The sequence below is a fragment of the Miniopterus natalensis genome, chromosome 3 (genome assembly GCF_054644295.1).
Source record: "Miniopterus natalensis isolate mMinNat1 chromosome 3, mMinNat1.hap1, whole genome shotgun sequence".
Classification (NCBI taxonomy): domain Eukaryota; kingdom Metazoa; phylum Chordata; class Mammalia; order Chiroptera; family Miniopteridae; genus Miniopterus; species Miniopterus natalensis.
The window spans coordinates 28545107-28570223 of record NC_142083.1 but is presented as its reverse complement, the minus strand read 5'-3'; the positions used below and the strand labels follow the sequence as shown (position 1 = coordinate 28570223).

The 25117-nt window shown below is 49.0% G+C and overlaps 1 protein-coding gene across 5 annotated transcripts in view; it reads left to right on the top strand.

Moving 5' to 3' along the window:
- PLEKHG4B (pleckstrin homology and RhoGEF domain containing G4B) overlaps positions 1-25117 on the top strand; it is a 77703-nt gene that overhangs the window by 47446 nt on the left and 5140 nt on the right. For 3 of the 5 annotated variants that reach the window (XM_087815365.1, XM_087815363.1, XM_087815364.1), the window contains exons 6-22: positions 514-607; positions 3381-3467; positions 5103-5219; positions 5750-5848; positions 6451-6593; positions 7139-7277; positions 11287-11403; positions 11484-11648; positions 12174-12925; positions 15419-15671; positions 16729-16818; positions 16895-17125; positions 19102-19272; positions 19894-20074; positions 21279-21395; positions 21600-21827; positions 24839-25017. In XM_087815365.1, coding sequence (XP_087671491.1) covers positions 514-607; positions 3381-3467; positions 5103-5219; positions 5750-5848; positions 6451-6593; positions 7139-7277; positions 11287-11403; positions 11484-11648; positions 12174-12925; positions 15419-15671; positions 16729-16818; positions 16895-17125; positions 19102-19272; positions 19894-20074; positions 21279-21395; positions 21600-21827; positions 24839-25017 — 3163 coding nt within the window. The remainder of the gene's footprint in view (positions 1-513; positions 608-3380; positions 3468-5102; positions 5220-5749; positions 5849-6450; positions 6594-7138; positions 7278-11286; positions 11404-11483; positions 11649-12173; positions 12926-15418; positions 15672-16728; positions 16819-16894; positions 17126-19101; positions 19273-19893; positions 20075-21278; positions 21396-21599; positions 21828-24838; positions 25018-25117) is intronic. The other 2 variants (XM_087815366.1, XM_087815367.1) reach the window with 2 other exon arrangements.

Sequence of the window (25117 nt, the reverse complement as noted above, 5' to 3'; positions counted from 1 at the left end):
TTCTCAGCCAGGGGAGGGGACTTCCTGATGTGCTCTGTTTCCTGGAGGAGGGTGGGTACAGACAAGAAGAGAAGAACCCTCTGGGTAGAAGGAAGAGCGCACACAGCCCCAGGGCAGTTGTTCATTTCCTGGTGGCACTGAGAGGCAGGAGAATGAGGATGGGGGCAGTGTGACGGGTGAGGCCCGCCTTGGCCAGAGGAGCATGCTGACCTCAGCATGCAGTGGATGGAGGGGCCAGAGTGGTGGCCTGAAGACAGTTCTGAGACTTTGGCAGCTCCCCTTGCCTAGAGATGCTGACAGACATGACTGGTCTGTCACATTGAGGCCTGATTGCCTGCTTCCAACTGTAAGCAGCTTGATTCCTCAGGAGGCAGAAGGTTGATGTGTATAAAGTCAAGACTCCTGAGTTCTAGAGACGGGAAGATCTGGATGAGGATGTCTCATTGAGAGATGGAGAAACTCATCCAGAAGAGATTTAACCTGCAGTGGTTAACACCACCTTTTTCTTTCCAGGAAGGAGGTGCGGGACCTGGGGCTGGTCATCCTGGTGGATGCACGTAAGAGTCCGGCCATCCCTGCCCTTTCTCAGGCCCTGACAGCTCTGCAGGTAAGTTGGAGTCACTGCTGTCCTCGGTGCCTGAGCATCTCAGGGCTGTGTGGGCTGAGCACAGAGGACTCTTGGAAGGAGTGTCTGGCCCATCCCCCATTCATCAATGCAAACCTTAACAGCAGTGCCAGCAGGATCAGCCTGTGCAGGTGGTGTGGTGTCATGCCCTGTCTCAGCGGGAATGGTAACGACCCCTTCCTTCATAGCATGTCCATATCAAACATCTGGCTAAATCGGGGTGCAGAGGTATGCGCTCTACCAAACAGGGAAGGAGGCATGGAAGGGCAGCCACTACTTGCTGTGAGAGTGAAGGCCCTGGACCTTGGGTGCCCAGGACTTCTGAGAGCCCCCTGGGATGGGTTCAAGGGAGGTTGTCCAGCAAGTTTCCCCCAGGAAGATCCCCCTCTGGATTCTGGTTCATGAGTAAAATCCAGAGAGAACTGGGGAGTCCCCGGAATGGGGATAAAGGCACCACTGGAATGTTCCAGGGACCCAGGGCCAGACGGGAGCCTGAGAACATCAGTCTCCTTCAGACATGTGTACACAGGGCCCCTTGTGTGCCAAGTGCTGTGCAGGGGTCTGGGGTGTCAGAGGCATCTGGAAGCTTCTCTAGCTGCCCCAGCTACTCCTGGGCTAAAATCTGTGTCCTGTGTTCCATCTCTGCTAAAGGTGCAGAGATAGAACAAGTCTCTGTTCTCACCCAGGTTCTTAAGTTTAGGAACACCAAATGGAAATTCTTCCCAGGAAAGACTCAGGGTCAAAGGCTGGGGCAAGTATAAATGCAAATGTTGGGACCCAGGAGGCCAGGCTGAGACCTGGGGAGATGATGAAAACCTCCAGGCAGGAGACAAGAGGCCTGGAGCCGAGGCCAGGCAGTAGGGTGGATGGGTTAGCAGGAGCAGCGACCCTGGTTCGGAGACCTGGGCAGTGGTGCTGCTTCTGGCCTGACACAGGAATAAAAGCCAGGGAGCAGATTCTGGGTGTGGAAATAAGGCTATGGGCCACCAGCACTGCTGAAACATCTCAGAGCAAACCTCATGGGTGATGTCTTCATTTCAGAGGAGTGTACATGCTCAGTTTTAGCTTTTTGCAAAAAAGGTTCACCTTGCATTCCTTTAAAGCCCGAGTTATCTCCTTTGACACAGCAACAGGTTTGACGTGCCAAAATTCAATTTCTGTAAGACATTTCAGAAGCACATAATCTCCTATTTTCGTAACACCTACTGTCAACCAGCTGTTGGGTTCAAAAGTCGGAGACCAGGATGTCATCCAATTTTGTGCTCATATTCTGTTCAAGACTCGGCAATTCCTTTGAGATTGTGGTCTTTCTTAATTACATGCGATTCTATATAACAGTAAAGCCTGAGAAATTGCCAAGTAAAGTTTTTTAAGAAAATAGGTAGATGAGTGCTTTTCAGAAAGATTTTGAGGGAAGTTCTGTTTAAAGATGTAAGGGAAGTATTGACAACCCTAAGGTTTTCTGAGTCCTTTGATTTTGCTAAAAGATTGTTAATCTGAATTTCCTGGATGGCTGTAATTGAACTGGACAATAAGGGAACATCTGTTACTATCTCAGAAATGCATGTCTCTCAAGTTAGTGGTTGAAGTAGGTATGCCTCAGGTAATAACATCATTGGCACCCATATAAGTAGCAACTTGAGAGAAAAACAACTTTTCTTTGCCTCCAAAACCAAGCTTCTCAAAAAACAGTTACTAAAATGAAAACGCAAGCTATGGACTATGAAAAAACGTTTGCAAAACACATATCCGATAAAGGACTTGTACCCAGAATATATAGTCTCAAAACTCAATAATAAGAAACAACGCACTAAAAGATGGGCAAAAGATTTGAACATACTTCACCAAAGAGGATATATGAATAGCAAATAAGCACATGAAAATATATTCAACATCACTAGTCATTGGAGAACTGCAACTTAAAACCAAAACGAGATAACAGACGTACCACAACAACAAAACCTGACAAGAGCAAGTACTTGGCATTGCCGGTGGAAATGCAGAGTGGTCCAGCCACTCTGGAAAACAATGGGCTATTTCTTCAGAAGTTGAACATAACTTATCATAGGACCTAGCAATCCCACTGCTAGCTATTTACCCAAGAGAAATGAAAACTTACGTTCACACTGTGTTTATAGTAGCTTTACTTATGATTGCCAAAAGCTAGGAACAATACAGTGTCCTTCAGCTAGTGAATGGAACAACTGTTGTGCCTTCATGCAGTGGAACACTACTCAACAATAAAAAAGGGTGAACTGCTGATATTCACAACATGAGTGAATTTCAAATGTACCCTAGTACATTCCTCCTAAGTGAAGGAAGCCAATACTGTGTGATTCCATTAATATAACTGGAAAAGGCAAATTTATTGAGACAGAAAACATATCAGTAGTTGCCAGGGGCTGGGGGGAAGGACTTGACTACAAAGAAGCATGAGGAAAACTTTTGGGATGCTAAACTGTTCTATATCTTCATAGTGGTGGTGATTATATGACTGTAAGTTATGTCAAAACTTAAAGAACTATACACTAGCAAAGGTGAATGTTATTATATATAAATTACAGCCAGTAAACCTGATTACATTAAATAATTCATAAGGGCTAATAATTTACATTTAGAGCAAAGGCATTTTATGCATTCTAGGTATTTTGGGGAAATATCAAAGTGGAAGTAGCACCAATCAAAATTGGACAATTCTATTAACTCAATGAAGTTAAAAATTAGAAAGCTAATTAATACTTTTTACTTATTTTAGAACACATCTACCCCCATAATTTATACCATTTTGCTGTTGGTGGATAAAGAATCGGCATTTAGGCCTGACAAGGATGCAACAATTCAGGTAATGGTTTTAGACCCTCAGCGTTGGATATGACTTTGAGTGATGCATAACATTAAATGTTAAGGCACACCCAGATGAGATAAAACATGAAAGAATTTATGTAAGTGTTGGTCTCACCCACAAAGAAGCCTGGAGGCCTGTGTCTGACCCTTCAGTTCTTGCAGGAGCTGTGCAGAGCATAACGTCAGAACACTTTGAAACTCTGATCTTCTCCACCTCAGTTTTCTTTTCCTCTTTTTCTTCTTCTTTCTTTTTTATCGGCAAACTTCTTTATTTTGCTTTCTTTCTTGAAGGATATTTTCATGTGATATAGAATTTTGGCTTCACAGTAGTTTTTCTGTTTGTTTCTTTGTTTCTTTGTTTTTACAGCACTTTAAAGATGTTGCCCTGTTGTTTTCTGGCCTATTTTCTGATGAAAAATTCATAGTAATTCAAGTAATTGTTCATCTATAGGAAATGTCATTTTCTTCTGGCTACTTTCAAGATTTTCTCTTTCTTTTCAGCAAATTGACTCTAATGTGACTAGGTGTGGTTTTCTTCATATTTATCCTGTTAGGTATGGCTGAAATTTTATGTCTATATCCAAATTTACAAAGATTTCAGTCATTATTTCTTGAAATGCTTTTTCTGCTTAATTAAGGCAATCCTCTCTTTCTAGGATTTCAATTATACATACTGATGTCATCTCATAGATGTCATCTCATACTGATATCATCTCTTCTTCATATCAGATTGTTTCCACTGATCTATCTTCAAGGTCGCTGATTCCATACTCTCATCTCCAGTCAGCTATTAATCCCATCTAGTGAATTTTTTAGTTCAGGTATTGTATTTTTCAGCTATAAAATTTCCAGTGGGTTTTAAAATATATTTTCTGTGTCTCTGCTGAGATTTTGTATCCTCTCATTAATTGCAAGCATTTTTCCTTTGCATCGTTGAGCATAATTATAGTAGTTGCTTTAAAGTACTTATCCAGTAATTCCAACATCTGTGTCTTCTCTGGGTTGAACTCTGTTGATTATCTTTTCCTTTGAGAATGAGTCCCATTTTCCTGAGTCTTCATGTGTCAAGTAATTTTGGATGGTATTCTAGACATTGTGGAAAATTCTGTTGTAAAGACTCTGGATTCTGTTATAAACCTCCATACAGTTCTATTTTAGCATGAATTTAACTTGGTTAGACTCAAACTGAAAACCATCCCTGGTTCCTTCATCCAGGTTTCAGGTACTCACAATAAGCCCAGCTTTATTCCCCTCTCAGAGCTTTCAGACTGTTATCATTGCACTTTGTTCAGAGTTTGTGGTTTTGTCTGAGAAGGGTCAACTCTGTCATACCAAGTAGCACATCCGCACTTCCTTCCTCACTTTTTCTTTCCTCTTCCTGCCTTTTCCCTTCTCCCCTTATCATCTTGCCCCTGCTTCCTTCCCAGTCTTTTCCTCTTTTTGTCTTTCCTTAATTGGGGTGTTTCCTTCATTTCTCATTGCTACCCTCTCCTTTCATTCCTTCTTACCTTTATTCCTGTGTGCAACCACATGCAATCCGTTAATGCCTCCTGCAAGGCAGCATAGCTGAACCCATCAATAGCAGCTCTCCCAGGAATGACCCATTCCACCAGTGTTTCCCTCTCCTTGGCAGTGTGAGGTGGTGGGCTCCCTGAAGGCCCTGCACAAGTTTGTTGACAGCTCTCAGCTGACTGCAGAACTCGAAGGCTCCTTTCCCTACAGCCACAGTGACTGGATCTGCTTCCGTAGGGTAAGGAGCAGCTCACAGCAGCTGCATGTGCCACAGTTACCAGGGGACTTCTCCTAATGGATGTTTTTACTCAAATCTGAAAGGGCATCACCATCCTTGGCCTCACATCTTTCACAGTTGCCATTTGTAGACTGTTTCTAACAACTGTGCTGCAAGGGCTTAAACCTTGCTGACTGTCTATTTTGAGCCAGAACTCACCTGGGTGGCCAGCTACTCTGGTTAGCAAGGTGTTTAAAATTACTTAAATTAATGTAAGTGTAGACAAGAGTTATCTCGTGACCCTCAGCAACGTTCGGACATGGAAACGTGTATACTTGTGACCAGTCAGCAAGGTGTTTAAGAATGCCAGTGAAATCCAGCCCTGGGTGGGGAGGGAGCTGCTCCCTTGCTTCTGAGACACCCAGAGATTGCTGGGTGACACCATAACAGGCTTACTACCTGAGATCAGTTTAAATGTGGGAACTCATAGCTGCTTACTTCAGTGTCTGACAGAATGTGTCTTTATTGTGTCATCCTCTCAACTACAATAGAAACTGGAGCCCTTTACCATAAACTGCCAGGACGCCATTGCTCTCTTACAAAATTTAGTCGGCTCCCTGAACACCCACAGGATCCTAAGCACGGCACAGGTGGGTCCTGGGTATTTTATTTTATTTGACAGGTGGAAACATAGAAGTTTAGCCAAAACTTGAAAATTAATATTTGGTTTCACCATCATCCATAACAGAGATTCTCAGACCTTTTGGATTTGTAGATCCTTTTCAGTTAGCAAATGACTTCCAAAGGACCACTTCCTCCCCCCTTGTGACTAAAAAGAAAAAATTCCACCCTGCCTAAAAGAGAAACAACACCCCTACATTTGATGCTATGCCAGCAAGTGAGTGCTGTTGGGAGCAAGCACTTCAAACACAATACAGAGAAGGGCTGGCTGGAAGGACCTGTGATAACCTGGAGACGCCTCATGGGTGCCCAGGGTGTGCTAGCCCCAGACACCAGGTTTTACTGCTGAGTTTCAGCTTCCCTGTGCCCCTGCCCGGGAAGCTCAATCTCAGACTTCCCTCCCCTGGGTGAGGCATCTGCTAGGACCAGGTGGTGGATGTGGCCATCCCTCCATGCTTCAGCTTGATTGATGAAAGCCCAGTGCGGTCACACCTAATTCCTACCCAGCATTAGACCTGGGAGGACCTGCCTGGAGGAGGGGGTTCTATGCACATTCCTCCCAACCCCGCAGGAGGTCACAGAGTTAATCAGTGAGCACAAGGCCATAATGAAGCGAGTCCTGGAAGACCCACTGCTGGTCTCCCTGCGCCTGGAAGGTGGCACTGTGCTGGCACAGCTAAGGAGGAAAGAGCAAGCGACCAGCGAAGACGGCCGGTGAGTGTCAACGCTGGGGCAGGTTGGGGTGAAGCACAGCATTTAGCCCCACAGGGGAAGCCTTGCTCCGTCATAGGCAGCATCTCCAAGAACGTCTCCCAGCCAGACCTCCATTCGTCTGACAGACATACTTGACTGGACCAGAGTTTTTCTCATTCAAGGACTCCAAGGAAAACTAGCTGATTCCTTGGAGTGCTCAAGTGGAAGACAAAACTCATCTTAGTGGGATTCAGCAGTCAGAGGGCCTGACGGCGTGCTTCCTCTGTCCTGGGGTTCTGCATCCACCCACCCACATTTCAGTCCCACCTCTGAGGTGCTTGCATACATGTGGCCAGCAGGTGTCACCACTTATGGGCCCGTTCAAGTTCCTGCTCTGGCCATGGGCCCCATCTGGGGCTTCCATTTCTGTCAGACGTGAAGGACATACGAAGAGTGCAGTTGTGTTTTTTAAGTAGGTTGTCACCAACAGCATATTTCTAAGGGGATGGCCTGTGAGCAAACCAGTGATCAAGACACAACACCAGACCAGCTGCCTTCTCTTCCAGAGACAGCATTGAGGCTGCCTCCCGGCTGTACAACCAAGTGGATGAAGCGGTCCATAGGCTGGTCCTCACCTCCAACAGGTGTCTACAGGAGCTGGAGAGTCTCCGGGAACTCAGAACACTCCAGGAGGAAGGTGAACAGGTCAGTGCTCCGGGAGGGGGGTAAGCAGGTCAATGCTCCAGGAAGGAGGTGACCAGGTTAATGCTCTAGTCAGAGGAGCCAAATGGGAAAAATATTTTAAAACTTGCCTCTTGAAATAACCAATGTTAACACTCAGTATGTTATAACCCAGACTTTCCCTCCTAAATGCATGCATATTAATGCTTTTCAAAAGCTTAGTCATGTGCCGCTTAGTGACAAGGATGCATTCTGAGAAATGCATGGTGAGGCAATTTCGTCGTTGTGAGAGTATCACAGAGGCACTTACACAGACCTGGGTGCACAGCCCACTGCACACCTAGCCTGTGTGGTACAGCCTCGTGCTCCTGGGCTACCAGCCTGTACAGCCTGTTACTGTGCAAAACAACACGAGATAAAATCATGATTAAAGTATAGTATGGTAAATACCTAAACCAGTAACATAGTTGTTTATTATTATCAAGTATTATGTACTGTACATAACTGTATGTGCTACACTTTTATACTCCTGTCAGCTCAGTGGGTTTGTTTACAACAGCATCAGCACAAACACACGAGGAATGCGTTGTGGTAGGACGTTACCATGGCTAGGACGACACTAGGCAACAGCTCCATTGTAATCTTAGGGGACCACTATCATATATGCAGTCTGTTGGTGACTGAAGCGTCATTGTGCTGCACTTGACTACATGATTTTAAGTAAAATCATTATTTTATCAACCACTATTTCCATGTAAATAATGTGAAGACAAAGAGCCTGCACAGCCAGGTATGTAGGGCAAGGTGAAGAGTGACTGGAAGTTGTCTCTGGATCCTCGAGTTGTCAGATCACCTTAGGGCAGTCAGGGTGGGAGGATCGCCACTGGCAGGGGGTCCCCAGGGTGGCCAGCAGGCATGGCGAGGTGTGGATACTGTATTTTCCCCTCCCTGGTCTCCCCACAACCAACCGCAGCTCCAGCCATTGACCAGTGGGGGGAAGGGTCAGGATCAGGAGACCATCAGCACATCCAGGGCAAGCAGGTACAGCTGGAGGTGAGGCAGCTTGCCAGGTGCCTTGGTGGTGGCAGCCCAGTGCGTGGCTGACTTGGGACACCCCAAGCTGAAGGGGCTGCCCTGCCTGGGGTCACCTCTGGCCTGTGGGACGTCCTGTGGAGTCTCCTCTTCCTCCTTTTCCTCCATCCTCTGGGGTATCCTCTCTGTCCTGTGGGGACTGCTATTTCCCATATGCCAAATTTTCTTCTTTCTTCTTGTTTCTGTTGTTTTGAGCAGAATACCCACCAGAACTTTCCAGAGAAAGGCATGGTGGGATGCAGATTTCTGAGATCTTGCATATATGACAATGTTTTTTCCTGCCTTCACATTTCATGGTAGCTTTAATTTCCTTCCTGAATTTTGGAGGCACCATTTCATGTCTTTTAGCTTCATGCATTGCAGTGGAGGAGTCCTTCTCTATTCTGCTCTTGACCTTGGCCTGGGCCCTGTTTTATCTCATTGGATGCCTGTTTACCTCTGGTCTCAGGGCACTTTGGCCCCAGTGACTGCTGGGCTGGAGGTTCCTCCTTTGGCCAGCGTGTGTCTCTGCTCTGGGATCTACTGTTGTCTTTGATAAGCTTTCCGGTTTTCTAGAATTCCACACTTCCAGCTGGTTCACTAATTTTTTTTCCTGTTTTGTTTTCCATATCATTGACTTTTTTGCTCTATTTTCAGTGTAGATTTTCTCAACTTTACCTTCTAACCTCATGTGAGTGTTTTTGCCTCTGCTATAACATTTTTTTAAAAAATATATCTCTTTATTGATTTCAGAGAGCGGAAAGGAGAGAGAGATAGAAACATTAATGATTAGAGAGTCATTGATTGGCTGCCTCCTGTACGCCCCTCACCGAGGACCGAGCCCGCAACCTGGGCATGTGCCCTGACCGGGAATCAAACCGCAATTTTCTGGATCGTAGGTTGATGCCCAACCGCTGAACCACACCAGCTGGACTCTGCTATAACATTTTCCATTTCCATGGAATTTTGGTTTTTTTCTGAATGTCCCTTCTTGATGGTGCCCTGCTGGACGTGCTCTCCCTGTCTCTCCACAGCCACCCCTCAGCCTCACAACCCACCCACAGTCTGTCCCTTTTTCCCAGCCCCACTGCTCCCCCAATTTCTGTGCCTCAAAGGAGTTTGCTAAAGCTTTGATGGTGTTTCATGAGGGAGCAAAATTAGATATATCTTAATCTGCCTTCTTTACCCAAAATGAGATACATTTTGACCTAAAAATAGGATCATTCTACATACAGTGTATTTAATTTTTTTAACCTAAGAAATGCATTAACACTATGGAAGAATTAGAAAAGAAATATTTTTTATGAAAGTGTGATCATGGCCTTGGCGGGTGTGGCTTAGTGGTTTGGAGCATCATCCTGTACACCTGCAGGTCATGGGTTTGGCTCCCAGTCAGGGTGTGTATGGGGTGCGGAGTGGGGGGACAACCGATGTTTCTCACGTCGATGCTTTTCTCTCTCTCTCTTACCTTCTCTCTAAAAATCATTTATATATATATCATATATATCTCTCCATCCACCCATCCTTGGGTAAGGATTTTTTTTAAAGTGTGATCATGCTGCACGCAGCTGCCTCCAACTTGTGTTGCCTGGTGGACTGTGTACCCAGCACCCCTGAGCAGCCTGCACCCCCTAGGCTCTGTCCTGCTTTTTGCTACTATAAACATCACTATGCCTTCCTCTCTTACCCTTTGTGATCGTTCATTGTGACAGATTCCTCGGCTCAGGATGGCAGGGCTGGAGCTCAGTTTTTACACATTTAGCAAGTGGCCCAAGTCAGCCTGCCCAGCTTGGATTATCACCTCGCTCATCTGATGAGTGGAAGTTCAGGATTCACCAATATTTGCCTTTGGGATTTTATGCTGCAGTTGAACTTTGTCTTCATACATTTCTTGGTTATTTTTATTCTCTAATAAGTTTTATTTTCTTGTACTTGGTCAATTTCTCTACTGTTTGCAATAGCTTCATTTTATCACTTCTACTGATCCTTTGATTATGTTGTAAATAATTTCCCCCCGTTTGTCATTTGTCCTTCAACTTTATGATTTAAATGGCCTTTTCTACTTTAAGTTACAGAATGACTACTATATTCCGTCATAAGACCTTTTATGGTTTGAATTTTCTCTTTTAAATCTTCAAACCAACTACAATTTTTCACAAAGTTGGAGGGGCATGCTACCTCTGAGAGGCCTCCACCCTGCTGGCCATTTCCTGTTCCTCCACCTGGCAGCTCTGACATCACCAGTGCTTCCTTATAAAAATCTTATCTTGATATTTTTCTCCATGACACTGTCCACAAAGAATGTACACTCTAATCTCTCTCCTCTGCCTGTACATCTGAGATCACTAAACCCAATCCTTGCAGTCATAGGTGCAGCCCGACTGCACTGTTTTTAATAATAGACCTCTCTTCTTGGGCACCCAACAGCCAGAGGTCCCTGGCATTCCTCTCCAACAAGAACTGTGCATGAAAAATAAGCATTTCCCTATGACATGCTTAGTATGAACCGAATGATATTGCTACAGAATTTGTCCTTAAAATGAGAACCTGGACCTCTCACACTGTGAGGTACAGGCAGGGCTGCCATTGGCTTCTCAGTCACTCCCAGGCAGCCCCTGGGTGTCCAAGTGCCACCAGCCTGAAGAATATTTCTGGGGTATATTTAGCGTAGTAAGAAGTTTCAAAACTGAAAGTTCTGGATTTATTTTTCAATGATCTCAGTTTCCATTTCCAAACAGTGAAAATAGTTATAAACTTGAGCCTGCATTGTGGCTCCTGCTGCTCTGTAGTTACTGACAACATGTTCAAGGGAGATGCAGCGTTTGCATCAGGACAAGGAGTGTCATCTGCCTGAACGAGTGAGCCAGCCCCTGAGCAACTTCTGGCTCCTCCTTCGCCCTCCACAGTCTTAGAGCCAGACTCCTTCACACGTTTAATAGTAAAACCTTCTTTTCCCATGTAGATCAAATCATGGTTTGAAAAAGAGCAAGAGAAATTCCTGAGCCCCTTGGAGCTGCTCTCTGTTGAGAACGGGAAGCTGCAGCAGCAGGAGCTGCAAGCCAGGCAGCCCAGGCCCACGGTGGGTGCAGTCCAGCCCTCGCTCCGAAACCCCAGAGTAAGTGCCCAGCTTGTGCTGATGGTTGATTCCTTGGGCTACAGCAGTGTTGTCAGAAAGGACCACAGCTGATGGAAGAGAACAACTCGAAGGACACAGAGGAAATAGTACGGGATGTCGGGAGGTGTCTGAGCGCCACAGCTGGCCAGGCTGAGTGGAAGGAGGGAGAGCTGGCCCAGTGGGTCCTCCAGTCCCCGTTCTCCGAGCCGGTAAGAGACCCAGCGGAATCTCAAGGACCTGCATGTGCTGCCCTTGTCCTTTACTTTCAGACATTTAGTGAGTGCTGTCCCCATGCAGGTCTGGGTGGGCCAAGCACTGGGCCAGCTGGCCAGCACTCCTGTCAGACCACGTCCCAGCGCAGGGCAGGGCAGGGGTAGGAGGTCTCTATCCACTGTCACGGCCTCTCAGGCTCCCACACCAGGCAGAGGTGTGGAATAACTGATTTCACAGACATCTCATGGTCCTGGGACACCCTTCATGGTGCCCTTGGGGACCGTGGAGGACTTGTCTGCCCTTTGGGTGAGTCTGGACAGCAGCTGTCCCCTGGGTGTTCCTCTCACTCCGGCCATCTGGCTCACCCTGGTCCTTGATTTGGGTGCCTGGATAGCAGAACAAGTGTGACCTGAGTTCACTCAAGCTACTCACTTGCCACATAACATTCGGTGGGGCCTGCATAGCCATCGGGCCATGCGAGTCCCTAACTGTACTGATCAGCGCCCTCCTTTGCTGCACAGGTGAACAAGAGGACACTGCGTTGCAGTGAGTGCCTGGAACCCCTGGGCCCAGAGCTGGTTGCTGAGTATTTGAAGAGCTGTCACCAGGATGCCGTGGAGGTGTCTGCGAGCTTGGGGGTATTGGGCCTGGGTGGCCAGCAGGCGCTGGAGCAGTGGCATGCCTTGTGGCTCCAGTGCCAGCAGACCCGACTCTGCTCCCAGGAGGCCCTTTCTGAGGCTGCCTCGGGCCCCAGTGCCCTGCCTCCGGAGCAGAGACCCTTGAAGCTTGAGCTTGTCCAGGGGGCCGAGATGAGGCACCGTGAGACATCCTGGATCCCCCCCACTGACCCCGGGGGCTGTGCTGGGGAGCGGACACAACTGCTATCCAGCCTCCCCGGACAAGTCGCTCTGTGTGGGCAGGAGGGTGAGCACCTGGACCCAGGTGTGCATACCCCAGACGACAGTTCCACCTGCTCCTCTGAGCCTGTCCAGACCCCCATCATCCACCACAGGAAACATCCCCTGAAGAAAATTATGAAGAAAACACTAAGCTTTGAGAGTCCACAGCTTGACAGTAGCCCCAGGGACTCCCACCGGCCAGGCCACACTGGGGTCTTCATCAAAGGCCTGGAGGTGACCAGCACCATGGCCTCGGAGAAGAAGCCCCCACTGAGGCCACGTGCCGAAAGCCCCCTAGTCACTCGGAACCGGAGCCTGTCCTCTCCCTCCAGGATCCACCCCTCTGAGGAGGATAGAAGGAGGCCAGCAGGAAGGTGAGGTGGACGCCCTGCAGCCTTAGGGCCTAGTGGTCAGTGGGAATCTAGAAATGCAAAGCCATTAAATTTGCTCTGCCAGACAGAAAGTCTGCAGACATCCCTCTAGCCTACCCTGTTCTGCCCAGGCCAGCCGGACTCGCGTTTGGCCTTAAGCAACATATTAGTTACCTCCTGTGTTCAGAACAGAGTCGTTGAGAACTGCTTTCTTTTTCATGGCGTGTGGTTACCTGGCACACCCACTCTGATGGTTAACCAAGTCTAGTTACTTGAAGTCCATTTTTAGAAAATTGCAATAAGCAAATCAAGCCCACAATATGAAAAAAATTATGTTAAAAATTTCTTTTAAAAAGTCTCTAAGTGCTGTGGTAAGAAGTTTGTACCTATTTGTTTATTGCCCAAATGAAGATGGATGTACATTTTAATTTATTGATCTTTGAGATGTTTGTAAAATACTTTTTATTAATTGTTTAGATAAAGTGGCAAGAATTACTCCCACCTCTAATGCCAGACAGTGACACTGGCTGGTGCCACAGCACTTCTGTGCTGTTTGCTGTTTTCATAGTGAGTGTTGCAGCCTGAGGTGGGGTGTCCTAGTTTATTTGCTGGTTTGTTGTCCTGTGTTTCCTCCTCATGCAGAACAGCTTTAATCTGAACTGAGATGGTTACAAAATACTCTTCTGAAACACACCTTTAAGTTTCAAAACCCAGGGCAGTTACAGTGTGCCTTGGTGAAGGTAAAGGTTTCATTTTTACAGTGGCGGGAGCAGCTGCGGTGTGTTTCCCTGCGGGCTGGAATCCGTGGGAAGGTGGCAGTGGGTAACGCGGGTTTGCAGGTGGCCTTCGAGCTCCACTATGCTTATGTAAAAAGTTTCAGGGCAGCAGAATGAAGGGGTGGAGCCATCTACTCAGAAGAGCTGCCCCTGGTCACCCAGAGTGGACATCCTGGGTCGGGAAGGGAGCAGGTTTGGAAAGCCATCCTGCCTTTGCCCCTGGAGATAGGTCTCCTCTCCCACCATTCTCAGGCCACAGACCCCACCACTCCAGGGTCTGGTAGTTAGGAGTCTACAGTCTACCAGAAAGGGAGCAAGTCCTCCTCAAACTCCAGGGCACCAGGGGTTGGGGGTGAGGGAGACCATTAAACCAAACCCATCTTTCCTGAAAACCTAAACCTGCTAGGTGTCCAGAGGGAGCTTCTGTCACCTGGTCAGCAGTCATTTTCCCAGAAATTTCTAGCTATTATGGCCTCATGAGTCAGTTTCCATTTAATTTGGTCCAAATCTCTAGACTACTCTCATTTTAATTTTGTTTCTGAGTATTTAAGGAGGACACTTCTTTTCTGTGAGTGTTGACGGGAGGTGATTCTCTGAGGCCCGTGCTATACAACAGGGGCACCTCGAGGCTGCCCAGCAGTAGGTGCTCCCGGCTGGCCACATGTGCTGTCTTCTTAGAAACAATAAGTATTTATAAAATCTGTTATGTGTGGGTGGGAGTGGAGAAAGTTGAGTTTTCCAGGCCTGCAGTAAGTGGAATGTAGTCAGGAACATTTCTGACCACTGGCATATTTTCATCATTATTTGCTTTTAATTTTTTTCCAAATTAAAAAAAAAGTTAAGACATTTAATGGCAGAAAAATTTTGCCAATCGCCATTAGTGTCATTAGGATTGAGTAATTTAAGAAAGTTGACAATAGGATGCTATCAAGTAGGGGAGAAAAGCAGTGTGCCTCGTTATTAGTGGGTGGGGCCCAGGTCACCAGCAGACCTCTTCTCCATGCCCTGATGAAGTACCTTCGGTGCAGTTGATTGGTGACACGTATGTGCTAGCATGCACACCAGAAGGAGCCCCAGGAGCCCTGGGCCAGTGGAAGGAGCTGTCTGCCCCTGCTGTTCATCTCCTCACGGTCCTGGGCCCCGAGGCCCTGCTCTGGTGTCTTCTGCTCCAGCTGCTTCTCCTCAGCCCCTGGGTCAGATGTCACTGCCATTTAAAGCTGTTTTGTTTTTTGTTTTTTGTTTTTTCAGAAATCTCTTCTGATAGGTTAGCAGTTGAGTTGCATCAGAAATCTCATAAATCTCTAGTACAGCCTTCCTTGCACAAGGCTCGCCACTGAGGGGCAAGTCTTCTTATTGCTGCAGCCGCCCCCTGAAGCAGGCGCTAACCAGGCTGCCTGGAAATGAGAACCCGCAGGACTCAGCTTAGTCAGGGAGCCTGCGAATCTCTCCTTTCCAGTTTCCTGAAGGATTTTCATCTGCAGAGGCCATGACCAGTAACATGGAAACGTTTCATGTAACACACACCTCTCCCCTGTATCTCTTACCTTTTCCTACTCTATGCCAAGGGAGCAGCTCCAGGTGGCCAAGCGACTGGTGTGGGGCATTCTTGACGTTACTCACAGCTGAGGACGCACCGCAGCTGGAAAGGTTCTGTGCCGTGCGCCTCCCGTTGTGCACCCTCCTGCGTATCCCTCAGCCCCGCCCGCTCTCTGTCTTCCAGCAGCCGCCTGCAGCACATAATGGCCGAGATGATCTCCACGGAGAGGGAGTATGTTAGGTCCTTAGGATATGTCATCGACAACTATTTTCCAGAAATGGAAAGAGTGGACCTGCCTCAGGACCTGCGAGGGAAGCGCGGCATCATTTTTGGGAACTTGGAGAAGCTCTACGACTTCCACCAGCAGCACTTCCTCGTGGAGCTGGAGCACTGCCGGCACTGCCCCTTGGCCGTGGGACGCGGGTTTCTGCGACATGTAAGTCCCCCCACGCAGTGGGCAGAGATCGCCCTCAGAGCAGCGGGCTCTGGAGTGCCAGCCCACATTTTAGGCCATTGGGAGCCTACGCTCCAGGCTTAGGAAATGTGTCCTCCAGCAGCACATTAAGACCTGTCAATACACAGGCACCCAGAATAGACAGTGAGCCCATAGGTCCAACAGCACGGGACACTGTACTTCCAGTTCACCTGGTGGCACCTTCGTTGAGGGCCACATGGCGCTGGGGCTTCATCCACATCATCACACTTAATTCTGTCGACAGCCCCACTTCCTCAACACTCGAACCTCATCAGAACTCCCAAAACCAGTTCACTTCCTGCGCTGAGAAGCCCACCATCCCTTCACAGTCCTCCTGCCTGGGGCCCACCCAGCTCCCCTTCCAGACAGACCCCAGGATCAGCATGACCGGCTCTGAGAGAACCTGGTCGGGATGCATGGACTAACTTGAGGAGAGCTGCCAACTCTTGGCTAAGTCTCTTCTCAGCCATGAACGTGGAATATCTCTCTGTTGGAGTCTCTGATAAAATTCTTAATTCTCTCTGAAAAGATTCTTTGAACAAGTAGCTACTAGACACTGGGCACCCAAGTGGCTCTGTGCTGTGGGCAGATGACACCTTTGCCCTGGTGTTATTAAATATAAGTAACCACAAGAAAATACCGGGGATGACAGAAAGTCCACATGTCTTTTCGGCTCTTTTTGGAAGGGTGCTTTTAGCCATAAGGTGCAATTGGTATAATGTTTCATATTTGTGAGAATTTTAAATGTTTAGACCACTTCAGTTCTTGACCGTTAACAAAAATTCCAGTACTCCCATGACCCTCTCCAGCCCGCCCTGAGTGCTCCTTGCACCTCTTCCCCCAAACACTGTACTTAAGACCCACCCAGAACCCTGGCATTGCCCCCAGGAGCACCCACGGTGCTGGGGAGCCGAGGTGGCCCTAATGCAGCTCTGTGTTTTTTTCTCATAACTGTGTTGGGAACAGCGCTCCCGGGCTGGGGCCCGCACTCAGGCGCATCATGCCCTCCCCTTTGCAGGAAGAACAGTTTGGCATGTACGCGCTCTACAGCAAGAACAAGCCCCAGTCGGACACCCTGCTCTGCAGCCATGGCCACGCCTTCTTCAAGGTCATCCCCCAGCCCGCCAGCCTGCCACACCGCCCCTGGCCTGACCTAAACTGACCCTGTCCCCTGGCCCTTGCAGGACAAGCAACAGGCCCTGGGTGACAAGATGGACCTGGCCTCCTACCTGCTGAAGCCCGTGCAGCGCATGGGCAAGTACGCACTGCTGCTCCAGGACTTGGTCAAGGAGGCCGAACACTGCCCTGCCCACGAGCAGGAGCTGGGTGAGGTGAAGGCCGCAGAAGACATGGTCCGCTTCCAGCTGCGCCACGGCAACGATCTGCTGGCCATGGATGCTGTCCGCGGCTGTGATGTAAGTACCCCAAGGCCCCAGCAGGCTCTCGTGGTTCAGGGCTTCGGGTCGATCAAGGAGAAGGACATGTCTGGGATCAGGAGCACAGAACTTTTCTTTAGGGATGTCCCTGAAGCTTAGATCTTCCAGAGGCCCCCACCCAAGGGAGAAACAGGAGCAGAGAAGAACTCAGTGCCCTGCTTTAGAGCAGCAGCTGTAGGGTGTGAGATGAGGTGGGCTCTAGATGCTACACATCTGCTTACTGGGGATATTTTAAAACAACTGGACGCATGAAAATTGAGTGGGGCCATTGGGCTTGGGGCCTGGCCTGCCCATTTACAAGCTGGTCTCTACTGGGGGACCAAGGCTGGCATCCACATCCCCCACACTGTGGAATGGCAGAACAACATGGGCAGGAAGAGGAGACTCCCACTCAGGCAGGACCCCTTGTCTCTGATTGTCAGGCAGATGGCTATGGAATTTCCAGATCACAGTGAAAATGTGGGTGCCTTGCTAAGAGCAGCATTACAACCCATGAACACAGACAATAGTGTGGTGAAGGCCTGAGGATGGGGGTGGGAGTCAGGAGGAGGGGATCAATGGGGGAAAAAGGTGACATCTGTAATACTTTCAACAATAAAGATAAATAAATAAAAAGAGTTTCAAGAGGACAGCAAAGCAGCAAACCACAGGGTTATCACCAAGGACCCACAGCCCCTCAGACTCTCCCAGTGAGGTTAGCTGAGTGATTGGGATGACTGGGATCCACCCAGCATTCTCGGGCATCACCAGAACAGTGCTGTGCATGGAGGGAAGGTGGTGTTTCTGTCTTTCGGGATCCATCCACAAAGACCACTAGTCTGGCTGGGGCATGGCAAGTACATCCCCGAGTATCTGCCCAAGTCCCAGCTCAGAGGGATTTCCGTGGTGTGAGATGGCTCAGGTGTGGAATTCATAATGTTACTCTTGGGGCTGCCACATTGGGCGTTTATACACAGTGAGTGAAATTTTGGCACTTCAACAAGGGGGTTTCCATTAAAATGAGCATAAGGGATGCCCTGGCCAGTGTGGCTAAGTTGGTTGAGTGTTGTCTGGTGCATCAAGAGGTTGCCGGTACTATTCTCAGTCAGGGCACATACCTGGGTTGCAGGCTTGATCCCTAGAAGGGGGTGTCCCCAGTAGGGGGCGTGCAGAAGGCAGCCAATCGATGTTTCTCTCTCACATCTGTGTTTCTCTTTCCCTCCCTCGCCCTTCCTCTCTTTTTAAAATCAATAAAAACTTTTTTTTTTTAATGAACAATGGGTTTTGAAGTGGGAAGTTTAGTAAAATTGAAGACAGGCTTTTACTGTAACATCCATGCAGATGAGCAGGAATATGGGCATGAGGGAACCCCACCCTGAGGGTTCTGCACCCAGTTCCAGTGTAAGGGTTTTCCCCACACATCCCAGCAATTCTCGGACACTGGCTGGGTATCCTGCAATTTAACTCACTTCTGAAACCATCTACGCTTCAATGATGTCAGACCCCACAGGCTAAGGGCTCAGTCCCATAACACTCCTCCCCACTTCAGATGCCAATCACAAGTCCAGGTTGTCACCTGTTCTTCTGACCAACCAGCTATAGATGGGAGGTTCCCGAGACCCCTTCCTGGGTCCCATTAATTTGCTAGAGCAGCTCACAGAACTCAGGGAAACATCTCACTTACTGGATCACCAGTTTATTATAAAGAATACAATTCAGAAACAAGACGGAAGAGATGCACAGGGCAAGGTGTGGGGAAAGGGCATTTAGTGCCCCCGCATCTTCATGTGCTCACCAACAGGAGCTCTGCAAACCTGTCTTCTTGGGCTTTTGTGGAGACCTCATTACATAGGTGTGATTGATGGGATCATTGGCCTTTGGTGTTGGCTCAGCCTCCAGCCCCTCCCCCCTCCAGAGGTCAAGATGGGATCAGATCAAACCCAGTGGTCCCTGAGGGAGGCTTGCTCCATCCACAGGTGAATTTGAAGGAGCAGGGGCAGCTGAGATGCCGGGATGAGTTCATCGTTTGCTGTGGAAGAAAGAAATATCTGAGGCACGTCTTCCTTTTCGAAGACCTCATCCTGTTTAGCAAGACCAGAAAGGTGGACGGAGGCTACGACATCTACACATACAAGCAATCCTTCAAGGTAATGCGCCCGCCTCGCACCTCATGCTGCTGGCATCAGGCTGGTCCTTGCTGGTCTTCATGGTATTTGTTTTTTTCCTGTGGTTCTTTGGCTGAATTTTGAAAACCTCAGACCCCAAAACTTCAAGGCTTTCCGTGTGCTGGTTCAGTGGCTAGAAAACAGTGTCTCCTCAGTCAGTCACTTCATTATGGATTTTGATAAAAGTGAACACCAAAGAGGCCCTCCCCTCAGTGGGTCAAAGAAAGCTCTTAGGATAAAGAGCTTTTGGGGCTCCTGGGAGGAGCCCACACCCATAATCCCTTACCTGCCAGCACGGAGGAACATGTCAGAGGTGTGACAGTTGTGTGACCCCACTCAGTGTGTGACAGCCAGAGGGCACCACAGAACCTTCCAATCCAGCCCTATTTCTCTAGAGGGGAAACTGAAGCCCTGAGAGGGAGCCAGTGTGGATGGGATGAAAACTTGATCCATTCTGTCCCGCACTAGCCCCCTGCCTGGCCTCATCCACACCATTTGGTATCTGGGCCTCCAGCACTGAGGCACTGGGGTCAAAGTGTCAGCCCAAAAGTGGTCAGTTGTTCAGAGAGTGTCTCTGAGGTTCCTACCATGCTGTGATTGCAGATGGCTGAAATCGGTTTGACAGAATCCGTCGGGGACAGTGGTGTGAAGTTTGAGATCTGGTTCCGCAGGCGGCGGAAATCCCAGGACTCCTTCATTCTCCAGGCGAGCTCTCCAGAAGTCAAGACCATGTGGACTGACATGATCGGGAAGATCCTGTGGCGGCAGGCTCTGAGGAACAGAGGTGGGTGAGAGAGGGTGTGAGGCGAGCTCCCTGGCAGGGTGCCCATCCCAGAGGCCCAGACCTGGTGGCCCTTGGGAGGCCCTCAGTCAGCACCATTTACCAGGATCCGTCCCATTGGCACACAAACACATATTTCTCCTTAAAATAAGTATAAACAAGACCCCTGCCCCCGCTCTGCAGCCCCTCCAGAGAGGGCTCATGGTCAGGCTTCTCAACTCCTTAGGCCCATGGGGGTCAGCTGTCTGCCCTGCCCTGTTTGTCAGGTCCTTCCAACTGACTGGATGCTGGGCTGATGGTCAGCTTGTGGTCTCCTTGCCCGTGAGGGCCCCTCCTCGATAAGACACCTTTTCCCTTCTGCTGCCCCCCCTCCAGGTTTCTTCTTCCTCAATGTCACCCCTTTGGCCCCTCCTCTGCCCCGATTTAGTCACTAGGGCACCTCTGTCTACACTCTCAAGTGGCCATTCATCCAGTCTGGCTACTGTAAATGCCATCTTCATAGTGACCTTTAACCTGGCCCTCCTATCCCAGCTCTGACCCACAGACCTAGGGAACCCTAAGGGCTCTAACGTCAAAATGGCTAACACAACCACCTGTCCCCTCAGTGGCTGTACCCTGGCCAGAGCCTTAACCTATCACAGAGATGCCCCACATCCCCCTACGGCCGCCTCCTTCAAAGCATAGACCACACCTGCACACATGTATACACACATGTGCACATGTGCACATGCACACACATGTATGTGCTCACACACATGCACATGTACACGTGCTCATGCTGCACAAGGCAGCTCTGCTCAGGGTGCCTAGTGCCTCCTCGATCCCCTGGAGTGGATCAAGTGTAATTATTGTCTTTCTTTTTTTTAGTTTTACCAAGAATTCATTCATTCTTAGACTCTCACCCTATGCTTAGATCTCCTCTCAGTATTCAAAGACACACAAATACCTGTCAGTGTGTCCTCATGGCTCTGTGCCTCCTGGAGGCCTCTGTCACCTCATGTTCTCTGAGGGCACCCAGCCCACATGCATGTGCCAGACTGGGAGCCCCAGCACCTTGGCCCCCCAGCATCACCCTGGGGAGCAGGGCCTGGCCCTGACATGCTCCTGGTCTGGACTGACAGTTTTGGGTGCAGAGCACAGTCAAGGGTGGTATTAAACCCAGGGAGTTACCTGAAAGCATGTCATGTCCTACATTCTTTTATTTCAGAACTCAGAATGCAAGAAATGGTGTCTATGGGATTAAGCAGCAAACTGTTCCTGGACATTAAGCCCAGCGACGCAGCGATAAGTGACCGGGCTGTCAAGTACCACATGAACAGAACAGGTAAGGTGGCCACAGCCCTCACCCCACTCTGCTCTGCCAACTAGAATCCAGGCCCCAGAGCTCCAGGGGCAGCTCTTAGCGCAGTGGGCTGACCACAGGCAGAGGGACCTGGTCGGTCTTCCTAAGGGGCCCTGTCTGGTTCTTACGTCTAGGCTGCACTTCTGAAGCAGAGCCCAGACTGACTTACTTTCTGCCTCCTTCCAGAGTCAAGAACCCAAGCATCCATAGCTGTGCCCTCCCGTAACCACAGCACCCCCTTCAAGAGACCACACTCCACCATCTCAGACAGCAGCACCTCCTCCTCCAGCAGCCAGTCCTCTGCTGCCCTGCATGTGTCCTCCAGCCAAGCCCACTGGCCCTCGCCATACGATGTCCACGCCTGCATCAAGGAGGACGAGCCGGAGCAGGAGACGGGGAGCCAGCCTCCGCTACGTGAGTGCACTTATGCTTTGTGGCTGCCTGCGCTCCAGCCTCTGCTGGCTGATGTGGGTGGGGCCAGTGTATGTGTTTATTTGTTTCGCTTGATCTTATATACTTCCAATGTTCTCAAACAAATTAGAATTTTTCTTTTATTTAAAGAAAACTTTCCCTTCCACCCAAGATGAAGTAACGGAATAGATTTAAAACAAACAGCAACAACAACAACAAAAAACAGACAAAACTAAACCAGATGAAATATATAAAATGAGAGATTTCAAAACACAGGGTATCTGACAACACAGAATAGTGACCCTGAGAGGCGGGAAGATGATGTGAGCCCTGGGACTGCCCTGGTTTCTGCCTTGGGAGCCCCAGGACATGGTGCAGCAGACTCCCCACATGGAGGAAACCAAGGTGGCAGGGGTTTGCAGGACAGAATAGGAGAGACCTATGCAGTGAGAGACCTTAGGAGTCTGACAGATGGGTCCCCTCCAGAATCCAGCAAAGTAGCCGTCAGCACAGCACATGAGGAGCCCCTAAAGCTGGGGAATCTGTGAAAGGACTAGAGAACACGGGCCCTTATTCCCACCAGCCAGATGGGATACTCATGGTTTGCAGGGTGCAGGGTGAGTCCTTGGAAGGTTCCACCTCAGGAGGAGGGAGCATTCGACTGAATAATGCCCCTGACCCACCCACCAGATCACAAAGCAAGACCCAAGAGGATCAGTTTCCAGGTAATTTACCTACAACCCAGAACAAAGCTTATGGAGATTTATAGAATCACAGAAGTATCCAGCACCCAGTAAGGTCAGTTCACATTGTGTGACATCTAGTCAGAACAACAGGCAAGCAAAGAAGTAGAAAACAGCCCAGCCAGCATGGCTCAGCAGTTGAGCATCAACCTATGATCCAGGAGACTGCTGTTCAATTCCCAGTCAGGGCACATACCCAGTTTGCTGCTCAATCCCCAGTAGGGGGCATTCAGGAGGCAGCCGATCAATGACTCTCTCTTATCATTGATGACTCTATCTCTCCTTCTGCCTTCCCCTCTCTGAAATCAATAAGATATTTTTTTAAAAAAGTAGAAAACATAAATTGAAATGAAAATAATCAAGTAGAACCAGCCTGAAGCTGATGTGGATGTTAGAATTGTCCGTCGCTGCCTTCAAGCCATTGTTATAACTGTTCCTGACGTTTAAAAGTTAAGCAATGACGTGGAAGATGTGAAAACATCGAGACTGAACATAGAGGCACAAAAACTGCAATATCTGAGATGAAAACGACACCGGATGGGGTGACAGAAGAACATGTTAGTGAATTTGAAGACACGTCAGTAGAAAGTATCCAAAATGAAACACAGAATCAGAGAGGAGGAGGCGCTCATCACTGACATTTTATACTGTTTGTGAACTGAGGAATATCACTCAAAGGTAAATTGTGACCTGTTAGATTGCAAACTCCAAAACAACCACTGAAATAAAACAAAGAGACACAGCTTATACACCAACAAAGAAAACAAAATGAAATTGTAAGAAAAAAGTCCAAAGAATGTAGAGAAAGTGGAAGAGAGAACAAAGAACACAGGGCTGACCAGTCAGCAGTGGATCCAGTGCTCACCGTGTCAGTGACACACTGAACATAACGGCACCTGCAGCTCTTGGTGAACAATGCACATGTTCTCTCTGGCTGATAAGTACACATGTGTAACCTCATGTAGTGTATACACATGTCCAAAGTTGTCCATTTGTACCTTAGAGGTATGAAGTTTATTGTGTCATTTACGTCCCCATAAAGCAGTATTTCGCACACACTTCCTCATGGAGGAAGGGATGTGTCAGTGGAATTCACCGTGGTTGGTTATCTCAGCATCCTGCCTGTGGTGTGAGGACCACAGGTTTTAGGTCTCCTCAGATCACAGATGTCTCAAAGAAACTCATCCCTCAGCACAGATGCAGTCCATCCTTGGGCCACACTGCCTGAGACAAGCTTCCTCCCAAACTCAAAATGTGTCATTGCCAACAGGTCAACATCTGAGGGCTTTGCAAATGACACCAAGGTATCTCTGTGCCTGATTGAAGGCTTTGCACATGAAACCTGCCAGTGATCCCAGGTGGCCAGGTGTTGCACACCTGATCAGAATAGGCAGTAGCCACCGCAGGGCGGACCACTGGAGCACAATGGGGACATGTGGCATTGTCCGCCCAGAGCAACTTACTCCCAGGATACATACTTTTGGCTACAGGACCACAGGTAGCGGGCATCTAGGCTGACCCAGCCTCCAGTCAGGGCTGAGTCTGGAGGCCGGGAGCCCAGTGTGAGGACAAGGTGGAAGTGCCTGTGTTCAGGGCTCAGCTTGGCCATCCTCAGCTTGGTGCCCAAACAGCACTTGAGATCCTGCAGAGAAGCTTGGGAAAGCCACTGTCCACCCACGTGGGAGGTTGAGACTAGGCCCAAGCAGTGTCCTAGAACACAGGTCCCAGTTGTGGGAGCGACCCTGGGCCTGGACCCAGTGGCTTCCGCTAAGTCTAGGTCTGGGTAAATATAGGTGGGCCCAACAGTCCTTCAAGGGAGATGGGGCAGGGAGGTGGAAGAGGGGAGGTTAGGCCTCATTTGTCCTGTTTTGGTTCCTTGTTTAAGGCTCAAGACCCATCTTCAGTCTCAGTTTCTGCTTCCCCTTTGACTTGCATGTCCAGTGGTCACAGAGCCGCCCACCATGAGCTAGAGGCCTTCTGCTGGTGGAGAGGTTGCCTGGGCGCCTTCTACCTTGGTCTATTGGCTACACTGGCTCTACTCTGGTTTCAGAAAAGTAGGTCCAGAAACACTTGTCCATGAACCTACATGGTGTCTACCTTTCAGCCACTCCATCTTACTCTGACCCAGCCTCACAGGCTGTTAGAAATTTGCACTTGGAGCAGAAAACACCTAGCTTTTGATTGACAGGTTCCAGAGCCCCTGAGCGTGGGAGGTGGAGGGGGTCAGCCCTCACCCTGATAGACCAGCCCTAACTCTGCTCCCCTCCACAGGGTCCGAGAGCTTGGAGTCTTCCCAGTGCATGTCAGGGGAGAGCAGCCCTGGCCAACCCGGGCTGTCACAGCCCCTCACTCCGGAACTGTTCTCCGATAAGGGCCCCCAGAACACATCTTCCACCCTTCCCCTGAGGGAACTACAGCCACAGCTTGATGGAGATCAGTTCACCACGACCGTGAGTGCCCCCTCTTCTGAGACTTCCACATGAGAGGCCCAGGTGCTTAGGGGGTAGTCAGTACCTGCCCAAGTGATGCTGGGCTGCCTGGGACCACACA